This window comes from Callorhinus ursinus, unplaced genomic scaffold, assembly GCF_003265705.2.
Source record: "Callorhinus ursinus isolate GAN/ISIS: 27379988/994484 unplaced genomic scaffold, GSC_fseal_2.0 scaffold41, whole genome shotgun sequence".
Classification (NCBI taxonomy): domain Eukaryota; kingdom Metazoa; phylum Chordata; class Mammalia; order Carnivora; family Otariidae; genus Callorhinus; species Callorhinus ursinus.
In genome coordinates this window covers 5,238,710-5,254,312 of record NW_027397103.1, presented here as the reverse complement: position 1 = coordinate 5,254,312, position 15,603 = coordinate 5,238,710, and the positions used below count along the sequence as shown (strand labels likewise).

General features: G+C 44.3%; 2 protein-coding genes and 1 long non-coding RNA gene across 14 annotated transcripts in view; 1 reads left to right on the top strand and 2 right to left on the bottom strand.

The window, feature by feature from the left end:
* The window catches only part of SPRING1 (SREBF pathway regulator in golgi 1), a 129,493-nt gene extending 116,987 nt beyond the window's left edge, over positions 1-12,506 (bottom strand). For 6 of the 9 annotated variants that reach the window (XR_012374844.1, XR_003211679.2, XR_012374843.1 and 3 more), the window contains exons 1-2: positions 12,289-12,506; positions 3,376-3,532 (exon numbers count right to left, since the gene is read on the bottom strand). Coding sequence is in view for 6 of the 9 variants with exons in the window: in XM_073881062.1 (XP_073737163.1) it covers positions 3,376-3,532; positions 12,289-12,402 (271 nt within the window). In the remaining 3 variants the exon portion in view is untranslated. Of the gene's footprint in view, positions 1-3,375; positions 3,533-12,224 lie in introns of all 9 variants that reach the window. The other 3 variants (XM_073881063.1, XM_025889448.2, XM_025889450.2) reach the window with 3 other exon arrangements.
* Positions 7,679-10,295, bottom strand: LOC141370638 (uncharacterized). Its single transcript, XR_012374846.1, has 3 exons — positions 9,845-10,295; positions 8,308-8,545; positions 7,679-7,794 (listed from the first exon to the last, which is right to left on the bottom strand). It is a non-coding gene; the product is annotated as an uncharacterized lncRNA (long non-coding RNA).
* Positions 12,507-12,643: 137 nt separating the features above from the next.
* Positions 12,644-15,603, top strand: part of RNFT2 (ring finger protein, transmembrane 2) — a 68,637-nt gene continuing 65,677 nt past the window's right edge. For 3 of the 4 annotated variants that reach the window (XM_073881059.1, XM_073881060.1, XM_073881056.1), the window contains exons 1-3: positions 12,644-12,805; positions 14,445-14,618; positions 15,133-15,191. In XM_073881059.1, the coding sequence (XP_073737160.1) occupies positions 14,595-14,618; positions 15,133-15,191 (83 nt within the window). In that variant the 5' untranslated portion in view covers positions 12,644-12,805; positions 14,445-14,594. Of the gene's footprint in view, positions 12,806-14,444; positions 14,619-14,921; positions 15,037-15,132; positions 15,192-15,603 lie in introns of those variants that run through there. The other variant, XM_073881057.1, reaches the window with a different exon arrangement.

Below are 15,603 nucleotides of genomic sequence, written 5' to 3'. Positions count from 1 at the left end.
GGAAAGACTCTCCTTGTAAAAACTAATTTATTGTTCAGAGCTGCTAAACAGACATTTCTCTACAATCTTCTGGGAGTGGGACAGAAAAATGTAAGAATAAGTGCACAAGGGACACCACATGGCTCATGGGAAACTCCCAGGTGCACAAACGGGCCCACAGGTCCCTACCCCGGCCCACAGGTGCAGAGCAGTTGTTGCCAGCATCATTCCATTCCAAATGCCCCAGCTTCTTAATCCTCAGAGAATGAGACTTAGTGAAGTATAAGGTCGTTTTCAGAAACTACTCTGGAAAACAAAGTCTGTGCAAAAGCAGGAGACACCAGTAAAATAACAATAGAAGAGACGCAGAGGGCCCTCACTTAACACCTGGAAAACTGGGGCCTGGAAAGAACTAGACCCCAGTTACCTAAGAACTGGGTGCTTTGTGTTGTTGTTTTTAACTACATTCTGTCTTCCAAATTAAGAGACGACGCCTCAAATGCTATATGTTTCTGGGATTCTTTGTAACTATTCTTACTCATTTTCTTCACAAGGATTATAAATAAACCAACAAAAACCCAGCATGTTTTTCAAAATTTGGTCAAAAATGATAACTACACTGCAATCTTATCACCTCTCTGTAGGGAAGACGTAAAATATAACGTAGCCTAAACTCCACTTGTTGAAATTATCTTTCTGCCCCTTTCTCTCTTCCGAATTGTAGGCCTACAGTAGGCCTCGCCGCACTGGCCACGTTTCACTCCCCCTCCCCCACCTTTCACTCCCCAGGGCTAACTGCCAGTATTTAAGCCTTGAAACCACAATGCTTTCTGATTTCCAATTGAAAGAGAGCTCAAGATTTCTTCTTCTGCATCATAAATCTACTCATGCCAATGTTGTTTCCAACAAGGAGTCCAGTAAGATCACAACCTCAGGGTGCGTCATGACTGACTGGGATATTAACTTCTAACCTTGAAAAAATTTGTCATTCTAATTGGTTGCCTTATTTAATAAGTGCTACCCTGGCAATATTCGTGGTACCATCTGCTTGCTAAAAAGTATAAATTCCTGCAAGTTTTCTTTATGAAATTGTTTCTTCTCACGGTCACGGAGGTACAATACAAACTATGGATCTGCGATTTTTATTAATCGATTCTTGGAACTTTTTAAGAAGTCTGAGAGTCTTTGTCTCACTTGAATTAATCAGAGGAAAATTATTCTTGTGTTAGCTACAGCAAAACAAAATGACTATCACTCGTAACCTAATTATTAACTATTAAAGTCAAAGCATAAGATTTCATGTTTTCTCACTGGGTGTCATAGAAACACAACAGTCTCTAAGAAAAAAAGGACGGAACTCCCAAGTTCAGTCCTGGCCCTAGGTCTGCCCGCTGACCAGCTATTTCATCTCATGGAAGTAAATTTCCTTTGCCAAACTTTGTTTAAAAAGCAAAACAAGGGGCCCCTGGGTGGCTCAGTCAGTTAAGCGTCTGCCTTCGGCTCAGGTCATGGTCCCAGGGTCCTGGGATCGAGCCCCGCATCGGGCTCCCTGCTCAGCAGGAAGCCTGCTTCTCCCTCTCCCACTTCCCCTGCTTGTGTTCCCTCTCTCTCGCTGTCTCTCTGTCAAATAAATAAAATCTTTAAACAAAAGACAAGAGGCTATTTGCAATATTATTTGCTTTTTCAACACAATCTTAAAGACAGAGTTTGACACCGGCATCACTGCTGGCTTGTAAGCACATTCTTGTGCAAAATTTTCCAGTTCTTCTACCTTAGGTGGGCGTTTTTCCTCTGATCCCTTCCCTCAATTCCAAGTAATCTCATCTGATCTGATGCTTCTGAGATCTTTTGGGGAAAGCTGTTTTTGTTTTTTTGCTGGGAATGGAAACTTTTTTTGGAAAGGACAATAAATGCACTCTTGCTTCATTTCAACGACAGGATGTCGCATTTTGTTCAGTCACCGTGTATAGATGAATATTCTAATTCAAGGCTGCCCTGTGTCGATTCCAGTACTACCACACTTACAATCCATTTGTGCTGAGACTCTTTGAAATAGAGCAAAATTTACTCCTGCTCCTGCAAACAAACCAACCGGGTTATTTGCAAATCACCAACTAAAAAAAGTAAAAACAATCTGCAAAACTATCCAGAAACTCTGAAAACTGTTTGGATAGTGGACATTAAGGGAAAGTGTTACTCTTTTGGTGTGATAATGGTATCCTGATCATGGTTTATAAAAGAATCCTTGCCATTGTAGGCAAGTTCTTTAGCCTCTTGGTGCCTGCCTTCACCTATAAAGTGACCAGAGCAATGCCTACGCTGTAAGACCATTACACAAACCAGCAAGATACTCAAGGAGAGGTTTTAGCCCCGTGCCCAGCACATAATTAAGAGCTCAACTGTGCATTAGTGGGAGTCCCTCTTCGGGAAGACAGGGCCAGCCTTCAAGTGGTGAGACCTCAATCAGCTAATCCAATCACCTCAACAGCACAGGAATCACCTTTCTTACAGACTAAAGGAGGCAACAAAACTCTGGGAGAAAGCTCCCAGACAGACAGGCTGCCATTTTCACTGTAAGTAACACATTTTGAATGTGTTTATCATTCAGGGACCTGGGTGGTTCAGTCAGTTAAGCGTCCAACTCTTGACTTTGGCTCAGGTCATGATCTCAGGGTCGTGGGATCAAGCCCAGTGGGGAGTCTGCTTCTCTCCCTCTACCTCTGCTCATGCATGTACATGTGCTCTCTCTCTAAAATAAGTAAATAGGGCACCTGGGTGGCTCAGTCAGTTAAGCATCTCCCTTCGGATCGGGTCATGATCCCAAGGTCCTGGGATCGAACCCCACATCGGGCTCTCTGCTCAGTGAGGCGTCTGCTTCTCACTCTCCCCCTCCCTCTGCTTATGCTCTCTCTCTCAAATAAATAAAATCTTTAAAAAAATAAGTCAACATATAACAAGAAGAAAAATGAATGTGTTTATCATTCATGTGAGATCACCTAGTCAGTCAGTCAACAAGCACATTTCCTAAGTGCCAGAACCGTGTAGATATTATGCAGGTCACCAAGGAGGAACACTGGCTACCCTGTAGACTTTACCACTAAGAGGAGAAGACAACATGGGCAAGATCTGAACATCGGGGGCCAGGAAGAGATGGGTAGGAAGTAGCCTAGAGGCTGGCACATGATCAAAATGCTGAAACTGTGCATTACAGGCACAAGGAGCTTTGGAGACAGAATTATCAGACCAAACTTCTCTTGACAGTGAGGGGAACCGAGAATGACAAGTAAGGTATGAAAGACAGAGATGTGAGAAATGCTGGAAATGGCACCGTATAAAACCACAGCAACAGACTCACACCGTAGCCCTTCGCTGGCTGCAGAGGGGAGCCAGCCCTACCTAGCTCATCCGTGATGAGGTGCTTCCCTTGAATGGAGTTCCGGCACTGGTTGCCAGGCCGACTGCTGTTCCCCAGGTGAAACTGCACTTTCCACGGAATGGGCTGGTCGTGGTCTTGAACCTGGAGGAGATTCCGATCTCTCACTGCCCTTTCCTCCTATAAAGAGACCACCAATGGGAAGGTTAAAGTATCATTTCTTGCCTTCCCGCCAACTTCTCATAGAAACTATGTAATAGGACAGAAACAATGTAAGAAAGCTTGCAGGACAGGATCCGTCACATAAGCCAAGTCTGAGCCAAAGCCATAATATAAGACGCAAAATAAACCTGTAGGAAAATAATAAATTAAGGCTATGCTTCAAAACTGGCATACTTATATTAATGGCCTCTGGATTACATGCCTGTTGTAAATGTGTATGAAGGTGTTAATTTATTGCAAAACTTGGGAGGGGGAAAAAGTTTTAAACTTTTTCTTTCTGATAGTAAATCATTTAAAAATTTTTTTATAATAGGGGCACCTGGCTGGCTCTGTCATTAGGCATCTGCCTTTAGCTCAGGTCATGATCCCAGGGTCCTGGGATCGAGCCCCGCATCGGGCTCCCTGCTCCGCGGGAAGTCTGCTTCTCCCTCTCCCACTCCCCCTGCTTGTATTCCCTCTCTGTCTCTCACTTCTGTCAAATAAATAAATAAAACCTTAAAAAAAATTTTTTTTACAATGAAACAAACACATTGCCAAATATAATGTAAAATTTGAATACACCTTTAAAATAGAAGAGGAAACTTCAAAGGAATTGCGCCATTGTCATTTCAGACAATACCTAGACTTATCTGGAGCACAAGGTCCCTTTCATTTGCCATCATGAGTACTTCAGTGGTAAACTTAGGGGGAATACTGAAGTGGGAGGTTGGTTTTAGGGGAAAAAAGCAGCATATCAACTTGCAAATTTCTCCTATGAAAAGACAGTGATTATGTTAACTCTTACAACATACCTTTCTTTTCATAAGACATCCTTCCAGCCAGCCCTTTACCTACACATGCAAAGGCCATGCTGCTCTAGAGGCAAGCACTTACGCCTTTTCTCCTAGACTCCAAGCTGCAGCCAAGCTTTCAAAACTGCTTTTCCGATACTATTAAAGGAACTAAGGGGAAGGTGCCTAAGTACCACAAAACAAGACAAGCATGCAACAGCTGTCTTGTGAATCCTTCAACCTGCTGTTGGAAAACAAAACAATTATACAAGACTCCCTCCCAAAGCCTTTTTATATACTTTAAACATTCTACCTTTTTAATAGATTTTGTGGCTTTTACCATTAAGAAGGACGTGTCACGTGTCACCAGCAAAAGGGACTAACCTTGAAAGTTTGATTGCAAAGGATATATACTTTACAACAATGAAACAGATCTTCATAGTTACTGAGATTTCTTTAGGAAAGCAACTTGGGAAGATCTACTAATATTTAAGATATACATATCCACTTTGACACAGCAAACACACTTTTGAGCTTTTGCTATAGAAAGTACCAATGTGTAAGGATGTACCAGGATGTTTACTACAGCACTGTTTATATGGTAGGACAAACCTAGAAACCCAAGAGAGAAATGATTGAACAACACTGGTATAGCTATTGGTATTACAAAAATCCCAGATGTGAATGATACATATTTATCTCGAGTAGTTCTCAAACCTGGCTTGCACATTAAATTACCTAGGACTTTAAAACAGATTCTGATTTCTGAGCCCAACTTCAGACTGAGTAAAAATCTCTGTGGATGGGACCTGGGAATCAATATTGTTAAAGCACCTGAATGATTTTAACACACAGTCACTGTGTTAGACATTAGATGTCTACAATATATTAAGTGAAAAAAGCAAGTTACAAAAGAATGTGCACGTGACATCACACATTATAACAATTATAACATACACATAAAGGTTTGTAAGAACTGAGATAAAAATATGGAAAGATATGCTACAGACTATTAACATGGAAGGGATAGAGGGGATTAGCAACATCTTTTGTCATCTTTGGAATATTTTCATTTTTAATTTAAAATAATAAAAACATGATTACCATTAACAAGAGAAGACACTGAGGGATCTACGCGAACTCTGTACTACCCTCGAAACTTTTCTTTAAATCTGTAATTCTCCCAAAATAAAAATTTTATTTAAAAAAAGCATGATTACCAACATTAAAGACAAAAATTGCCCACAGTCCCATTGCTTAATTAAAGCTTTATCAATTTTTATATATTAACTTCTAACCTTCGACCCCAGCATTTAGACTACAAATTAGGATGCCCTACATTCAGCTCTTGACACTAATTGGATGGTAAACCATATAAGTACCCACCTTATCTTGATAACAACATTTTCAAGGCTGTATAATAATCTATCATGTTGATGTGCCATAATTCATTAAACCAACCTCCACAGAACATTTGACCCATCCCATGTTTTTGTCATCATAGACAGCACTGCAATAAAAACAGGTCTGTTTATTCTCTTGAATGATTCATAGTAATAATTATTAGAAATAGTCCCTGCTATATAGTGCCAAATAACTTCCCCAAAGTTACATATGCCATTTGTAGTGTTACCAGCATTTACGTAACAATTACGTAACAATTTCACCACCACTGCACCAGTACTGGAGTGTGTTCTTTATTAAGTGTAAAACAGTTATACTTAATGACTTTAATTTCTATTCTGCCCTTCCCTTTTGTTTCATTTATAGGCAAGAACTGGCACTGGTAGAAACAGGATGGGTTATACAAAAACAACAGCTGTATTCCTTGGTTGGTGCAAGAAGAGGGGTTAAGTGCAGAAGCCTTGGGAATATGGGAAAAATCACTTAGGTGCACACTGCTTAACTACCTGTAAATTCATACTCCTCTGCTCTGCTGGGACTGTATCAGTTAAGTCATAATCAAGCTAAGTTCAAATGAAACTGAGCTTCAAATGCTGCCCTAGATAAATTAAAAGCCATAAAGACTGGCTGGTCAAAGTACACTGGATCTCACAACAAGGTTAAAAGTTCTCCTAACACTACTCTCAAGCTATCCTGTTATTCTTCCCAAAAGAAAACAAGAGTTCACAGACAAGTGCATCCCGGAAGGACCTCTTCCACATAACTATGCTCCCGGTCAACAGGAAGGCAATTCTTCTAGCACTTGAACTTTTTTTCAAGTTTTCAAACATGAATATCCAAGACCCTGCCAAAAGGATTGGGTAAGAGTTGTACAATCAAAAAAGATTGTACAAAGGATAGTGCAAGACATAGTGGCAAATGTAATGAACTAGCACATATTCGCTTTTCTGACGGTCCAGTCTTGCCAATGGTGTAGTGAAGGGGCACTGAGGGGATTCCTTCCATAGTTTTAAACCCTTTCCAAACTGACCTACCCTATTACGTTGTCTCAATTCTAGGCTTTTTATATATACACGTGCATGCATATGTGTGTATGCGCACGCATGTGCGTTCCCCCCCACAAAGGTATCAAGTCCTTACAATGCATTAAGGATATACAGACAAAGGCAGTCAGGATCTCTATTCTCAAAGTGCCCCCAGAGCAGTCAATAAAGAAGTGTGCACAGAAATCACTGCAATCAACCACAACAGACGTACACATGCCATACAAACAAAAACAAGCAAAAAACAGGAGACCTTTCTTCATAAATTATAAGGAGCTACAGTAATGTTTTTATTACTAATATATGTTACTTAGCCTGATTTTAAAAGGGAGTACTTCAATAACCACCCTATTTTTCAGGAGTTACCATAAGGGTCAAATGAGATAAATGTCCCATGGTCGGTGAAATTAGGGGTCACTGTTCTCCTCTACCCCGGGCAGTACTTGACAAACTTTCTGAAAAATATACATACCTTGGTGATCAGTAACAAAAACAACAAAAATCGATTAGCAACTCTCTTACAATTTGCTACACTTCAGAAGTATCTAACTTATACACTTAGTCCACTATAATTTACATAGTTACTTGAAAGCTATTTTTTTTTAAAGATTTTTTTATTTATTTTGTAACAGACAGAGACAGCGAGAGAGGGAACACAAGCAGGGGGAGTGGGAGAGGGAGAAGCAGGTTTCCTGACGAGCAGGGAGCCCGATGCGGGACTCGATCTCAGGACCCTGGGATCATGACCCGAGCCGAAGGCAGACGCCCAACGACTGAGCCACCCAGGCACCCCTTGAAAGCTAAAGATATTAATATACTTTCAAGGAGTTATGCCAAGACTTTCAAGAACTGCTCCACTTGAACATGAGAACATTTATTTACATGAGAGGACCTCGAAGGACCCTCTGACTCCAAGACTGGGATTTCTTCCGTCTCAGCTCGAATGCCCCCAGGATTAGGTCCACCTTGCTGCTCTGTCGCCACATCTTGTTTTGTTTCCTTCCTATGGTAAATCAACATCTGAAATGATTTTGGTCACTTGCCATTTCTGCCCCCTTAATTCCCTGGCAGAATACGGGCCCTTGGAGTGAGACCTTATCTGCTTTGCCCCCACCCCTTGTATTCCACCACCTAGCAGACCGCACCTAGAGCACAGCTGGGGTTCACTAAACATTTGTTAGGTAAATGTGCCCAAGTCACTTGGAACCCAATCCTCTTCCCCAATGGCATCCCCATCATTGTCATTAATTTCTCCTGCACTCCCATCTCTACAATTTAAACTATCCCCCAAAGCAATAATTAACATGAAAACCAAAGAAAAGAGGAATTCAAAGCAACAGAGGATGAACAGCTCGCTTCCAGGCCAACAGCTCCATCTGTTCCAGGAGTTCAGAGTTTCTTTTGCTGAAGCACAAGAAGCAGTATGGTCCCATGACCATACTGAGCTTTACAACTTTTCACCGCCTCTTCTCAATGCAATCCCAACACACACATCCCAGCCCCATATATTCCGTACCATATCTCCGTCTCACAGAGGAAGAAACTGAGGGCAGGCAAAACGAGGCAAACCGGCCTCAAGTCGCACAGCTCAGGGGTGGCGGACGACCAGAACTGCGGCAGGGAGCAGAGCAAGAGGGGCAAACTCAAATGCACAGAGCACAGCATCAGCCAGAATGGGCTCCAAGTTGTGGCTCCCAAAGACCCTTTATCTTCCTTATACAGAGAATCTCCAATGTGGGTTTATGAGGATCATACTGGAAATTAAAAAATAAATTCTTAAAATATTTACTTCAAATTATCTATTCAACTAAAAATAAAAATGAACCTATTATATATTAACAGGGTTTTTTGTCTGTGAAAAAAACGTTCTTCAAAACAAAAAAATAAACTTGGTGAGAAAATGCTTTTACAATTCTGCAGATCTTTTTAATGTCTGGCTGAATGGAAGACAGCAGGATTCTCCTATCTCCCTCTGTGGCTAATCTGTTGCAATACGTTGTTTGGGTTGAAGCATGTGAAAAAAATCTACCTCACAAAGATGTGTATTTGGAAATGGAAGGAATATTTTAATGGCTTTTTCAAATAATTACGGATAATCTTCTTTGGTACTACATCAAAACCTGACAAGTGTAGTTTCTTAAAAGTTCACTGCAAATGGTGCAGGCACTTTGTAAAACAGTCTGGCAGTTCCTCAAAAAGTTAAACCGTGTGACCCATCAATTCCACCCCTAGGACCATACCCAAGAGAAATGAAAACGTTATTTCCAAATAAAACCTTGTACACCAATGTTCACAGCAACTTTATAATAACCAGAAAATGAAAACAAGCCAAGCATCCACCAACTGATGAAAAGATAACAAAATGCAGCAGTTGGATACAATGGAATATTATCCACACATAAAAATGAAGTACTACTACAGGGCGCCTGGGTGGCCCAGTCGTTAAGCGTCTGCCTTCAGCTCAGGTCATGATCCCAGGGTCCTGGGACTGAGCCCTGCATCGGGCTCCCTGCTCAGCGGGAAGCCTGCTTCTCCCTCTCCACCACTTGTGCTCTCTTACACACAATACACACACACACTCCCTCTCTCTCAAATAAATGAATAAAATCTTAAAAAAAAAAAATGAAGCACTACTATATGCTACAAAGAACTGAACGAAGAAGAAGAGTACATGATGTTGTAGGATTCCTTTATATGAAATGCCCAAAACAGCAAATCCACAGAGACAGGAAGCTGACTAGTGGCTGCCAGGAGTTGATGGGCAGGGATAGGTTACAGCTGAAGTGTTTCTTAGTGTTTACTGGGCTGTGTGAAGGATCAGACCCAGAGAAATTTGCCAACAGTTTTAGGTGAATCACAATCATCCCTCCCCAATCATGATCATAGATCACCGGTTTCTAAAAAAGACACACTGTAATTTAAAAATAAATACACAAGGTGCATGATAGTACTTAAAAGATGGTCGTAGGGAAGGTCACAGAGTAGACAGCATCTGACATAAAAAAGTAGTTGGAGAAGAAAAGTCATCCCAATTAAAAAGACTCACGACTCACGTGTTTGTTCAAACCATACTTGAGTGTCCATTAAGTGCCTGGCAGTATTCAAGGGGGTGAGATTCTATGAATAATACAGACAAGGTTCCTGTTCTCAAGAAAATTACCATCTAGAAGGGAGAGAGAGGAAAGACAGATAAACAAGTTTATGAACAAGAAATGTTCAGTTAGTGATTCCTACTACAAAGAAAATGAAACAGGTCTATGGGCAAGGAACCTTAATTTAGATTGTATCACCCAGTGTGGCCTGAGGCAGTTAACAGTTAGCCTGGCCTGAAGGGACAAAAAAGACTCACCATGCAATGATCCTGGAATGGATTCTGGAGTTTTATCTGAGTGCAACAGAAAGCCAAAGAAATTATACTTAGGGGAGAACTGTGATTTTTTTTTTCTTCCAGATTATCACCCCTATTACTGATAGGTAGATAAGAGACTGTTGGATAAGAAAGGAAGCAGAGACCTGGGGCACCTGGGTAGCTCAGCTGGTTGAGCATCAGACTCTTGGTATTGGCTCAGGTCATGATCTCAGGGTCATGGGATCGAACTCCGCCTTGGGCTCCATGCTCCGCACGGAGTCAGCTTCAGATTCTCTCTCTCCCTCTGTTCCTCCTCTCTCTCTCCCTCTCAAATGAAATAAATCTTAAAGAAAAAAAAAAAGAAAAGAAAAGAAAGGAAGCAAAGCCCTGCTGGTGGGCTACTTACTGCAGCAGTCCAGACACGGTAGCTTGACCTAGAGTGGCACCAGTGACAATCAGGAGAAAGAAACAAAATTAGGATACACTGTGGAGGCAGGGGCAATGTTTTGGATGTGGGGAGTGAGAAAAAGAAGGAAGTATCTGTGGCTTGACTACCTGGTGAACAGTAATGCCACTTAGTGAGCCTGGGAAGACTGAAGAGGAAGTATTGATGGTGGAGAATCAAGAGTTCTGTTTTGGGGCGCCTGGGTGGCTCAGTTGGTTAAGCGACTGCCTTCGGCTCAGGTCATGATCCTGGAGTCCCGGGATCGAGTCCCGCATCGGACTCCCTGCTCAGCAGGGAGTCTGCTTCTCCCTCTGACCCTCCCCCCTTCTCATGCTCTATCTCATTCTCTCTGTCAAATAAATAAATAAATCTTTAGGAGAAAAAAAGAAAAGAGTTCTGTTTGGGCCAAGAATGAGAAGCCTATGACACATTCAAAAGATGGCAAGTAACCAACCACATAGAAGAATTGGGGAGTTTTCTGGATAGTATTTTCTATCCAGAAAATACCCAAACAAATTTGGGTATTAAGAGCATAGAGCTGGAATTAAGCAATGGTCCCAGAGATTACCTGGGTCAGGTAGGGAAGAATGTTGAGATTTGAGTCCTGACTCACTGTAACACTCAGAGGTCTGCCAGACAGAGAAGGAAAAGCACGTCACCACAAGGTGGCTGTGAGGTTGCAGAAAACACAAGTCCCAGAAGCACTTAGTTCTTGAATGTCACCAACACATCCCAGTCAATAAAGAGGCTCACAACACTACTCACCCTGTTTGCCTAAGGTAAGAGGTGGGATACAGTTCCCTATGTCCCCTTTACGCAGCTCCCCCACCGATTCTATTAAACTAGGGTGACCACAGTTTATTTTACATTCATTAATATATTTTATTTACGAGCCTGACCCTTGAGAGCATCAGAGCAATCAGACATCAGAGGAACAGCATAAACCAGTATTGTACCTGATACACTCCTAGGTATGCTCTCACCCGTTCTAAAAACCCAAACGCTCAAACTGGACTCATAAACGTCCAATGCTTTGGTCGCATTTCCGACCAAACCACCTTGCCATTTTCTCCCAGAAATTATCACACAGAAGAAAAACGAAGGGGATGGGGAGGTGAGAAGGAAATTCCATCCAAACAAGTTATGCACAGAAAGGGTACCTCATGGGTCCTGCTGAGTCTCCCAGGTGGACCACTGAGCCCCCAAAGGAAACGCAGGCCAGGTACGCCAGCGCTGGCCTCGCAGCTTGGCTACTTACCACCTCCGCCTCTCCGAGTCTGTTTCCCCCGCTGCAATCTGGGGACACCCGTCCCCCAGGACTGCGGGGAGGAAGAAGCAAGAAACACACGCCCCCTTTCAGCCCTGGACCCGGCAGGTAGAAGGCACACAGCAGTAAGGGTAATAACCACAGTCAGGGGCCCACAGACCTGGGTTCCAGTTCCACCTGTGCCCCTGGCCTAGCAGCGCCTTCCTGCCCCAGCGCCAACGAAATGAGCAGGTCCCTTCGCCCGTCCTCGGTCCGGCGCACCGGACCCTCGGACACACTGGCAGCGCAGCTGCACGGGTGGCTCCCCCCACCCCAGGGGGAAGCCAGGCGGCCGGGAGAGCTAAGGCGGGAGGGCGGCGGGCAACCACTGACCTGCTTGAAGGTGCTGCTGAGGAAGTAGACGAGCGACAGCCCGAAGACCAGAGCGAGCACCCACCTCTTCCGGAGGAGCCGGCGCCACACCATGGCCGCTAGGTTCACCATGCCGGGGCGGACGCGGGGCGCGGCGGCCGGGGCGCGGAGCGGGGAAGGCCCGGGGCCCGGGCGGCATGGCCCCTACGCGGCCGGCAGCCCCATTCCTCGCGTCGGCCGCCGGCCCCACGGCCTCGAGCCCAGCCAGCTCCCGGCAGCCACCCTGCGCCGCCCCACGTGACCCCGCTCCACGCCCCGCCTCCGCTCCGCTCGCGTCGCCCACCGGCCTCGCTCGGCTCCTCCCCATTGGTCCCTGAGAAGCGGCGGCCTCCTATTGGCTGAATCTCGAAAAGAGGCGGGCAATCGCGTGCGCACAGCAGGAGTAGCAGCGCCGGGGTCTTAGTGCCGGGCCAATGCGGCCTAAGAGAGAACCCGACGAGAGGCCGGAAGCACTCGGAAGTCACGTGCTCCCCCGGCCTCGAGAGTGATTGGCTTGGAAGGACGTGAATGATGCTGCTGTGATTGCTGAATTGTCTGGGCAGGTAAAAAGAGAATGCGTTTTTTTCCTCCGGGGACAGTCCATGTAGTTTCCTGTCCTTGCAGAACTAGGGCGTTTTGTGCTGAACGTTGGTTGCAGGAAGGAGATATGCTCGAGGCTTTGTTCCTCAAGTGCACCTGCGGGCTTCCAGTGCGTGGAACGCAGGAGATGCTCTCGCGTGCATTTCGGTGCATTCCTGTAACGGCCTGGGGGCGCAACTTAAAACAAAGCATGCATTGAAAAGTCTCAGGGTAATTCTTCAGAGGGATGTAGTACAATGAATGGAGCAGAGAGTTAAGAGGCGTTTCCTTCAGTCATTCAGATGCGTTCCACGTGCAAAATTTTATTCCAGAATTCAATATTGGAATAATTATGTATGGCCTGCTTCCAAGAGTGCATCTGAAGCCCCCTGAAAATGAGCATCTGAAAGTAGATTCTTGGGCATGTGATTTAGGAGGCTGTGTCAAATTCGGGATTTGTATTTTGGGGATGCTGTATTTTATTTTCCCCAAGGATTTGCAAGTGATGGGGAATCACTGGGAGGGGCCATTAAGGTGACATTGCATGTTCTTGAAAAATATTTACATAACGAGCTTTTCTTCATGTGTGAAGATAGTGCTACTGACCTGTTTCTTAGCTGATTTTCCAAAAGAGAAGAGAGGGTTAGCCAGTGAACTGTCTCTAATCAGTGGTCCTAGTAACACCAATGCTGTCCTCTGAAGAAGGTGGTCAGGATTAGGAAATCATTCAACAACTGATTATGATGTCCTCGACTAAAAGATACCATCTTTGGTCCTGATACAAAAAAAAATAAATAAAAAAAGGCTAAACCTATTCATGGAAAGTCTATGGCTTTTATTTTTCTAGGGTGAAAAGTCAGGGAGGGAGAAAGGGATATACAAAAAGGTAACTGAAATCCATAATAAATATTGAATAAACATTTGAGTATTTATTTGTTGAATGCAACTCTGTGCTAGGCAGTTCTGGATGCTGAGGTACAGGGGTGAGCCAGACATAGGATCCCTGCTTTTGTGGCATTTGCATTCTAATGGGGGACAGATCATAAATAAGCAAACATATAAGTGAATAAGTTCTATTAAAGAAGATAAAACAGGGCAACATATGGTGAGTCAGGAGGATGAGAGGAGAAGGCTTCTGGGAGGAGGTGACCTTTGACCTGAGGGAGCTAGACAGAAGGAAAAGCATTGAAGGAACAGAGAACGGCAAGTACAAAGGCCCTGAGGCAGGGACAGCCAGCCTGTTTGAGAAACAAAGGCCAGTGTGGCTGGTGGGGAGGGGTTAAAGGAAGAGTAGAGGGAAATGAGATTGGAAACAGGTGAAGCTGCATCAGGAAGAACCTGTAGGCCATGAACAGGGTTTGGATTCTATTCTGGTTGCAATGGAAAGCCATTAGAGGGCCTCACACATATTTTCTGTATTCCCCAATCAGGACTCAGTTTGACAACAGGATGAAATTTGTTAATATAACATCCTTAGGAGTCCTAAAGAGGGATCAGTGAGAGGCTAACCAGAGATAGGGAGCAGACAGAACCATATGCTTAGAGCTACCCGTGATGCCCTAAGACTTTCTCAGGTTCAAGCCATCCCACAGACTGTTCCCTTAACTGTTCTGTTCCCTCCAGGGTTTGGAGTCTGGTAAGCTCTGGTGACCTGTGCATCCTTCTGGAGGAGGTGGAGGGAGAGGCCTGCTTTCTCTGGACTCTAGCGGTCACAACCCCATCAGAGCCCTGAAGGCCCGCCTCAGGCGTCATCGACATGGAGTTCTGAAGTCCATGTGGCTCCTCACAGTGAACCAGGTGATGTGTCTCCATGAGAATTCACATCCTTATTATCACCGTATTTAATGTGAGGGGTGGAAGGTAGCTTTGGGTTTCAGTCACACCACACCACCAACCCCCCAGTTTAACAGATGGGGAATCTGAGGCCACAGAGAGGTGCTGATTTGTCCAAGGGTGCTCCTAACAGCACATTAGGAGCAGCATCAGTTCCGAAGCTATGTCTCGTTCTCCCATCCTCCAGCACCTCCTTGCTCCACATTTCAGTGCTGCCTCTCACATAAGGACTTCTTCCTCCGCTTCTGGGTCTCAACATCCTCATCTGCAAAATGGGGTGATAACACTTTCCTCCCAGGGATTGAATGTTGAATTAAGACTTGGATGACCTAACGGATGCAAGCAGGGTCTGCAGAATGTCAGAGAACTCTAGGGATGTGAGGTAGGAGTAATAATACTTGTTTACAGTTGCTTTGGCAATCCGACCTGCAGTGGGAATGTTGAGAAACTCTAGCTCATGCCATGTGTTAACTTTCAGGTCTTAAGGAAAATGCAGAGACGCCACAGCAGTAACACGGATAACGGTCCACCTGAAAGGTAGGTAGGACTTCTGGTTTCGTTCCGTCTGGAGGCTCTGGGCTTCAGATGGTCTGGAGCAATCCAAATCTCGATTGAATAATACCTGCCTTTCGGGGTTACTTGTGAGATAAGCAAAGGAGATCTAGTTGGGAACTGCTTTGCCCAGTGATGGCATATACTTCTCAATACAGCAGCTTGCTCTTGCTTTTAGGGTAATCCCCAAAGCCCGTGGGACAGGCGATCCACTTGACTCATTGCATCAATGATCGTTCCCACAGATTTTAACTTACAGAGGTGAGTGAGTGAGGACATAGAGAGGCTAACGGCCCTGGGAAAAGATTCTGGTTCCTTACATTTCCCAAGAGAGTGGGGCATGCCTTCCCAGAAAGGGCCACAGGGGGAAGCACCAGTGTCAGTTGGGAGGCAGAAA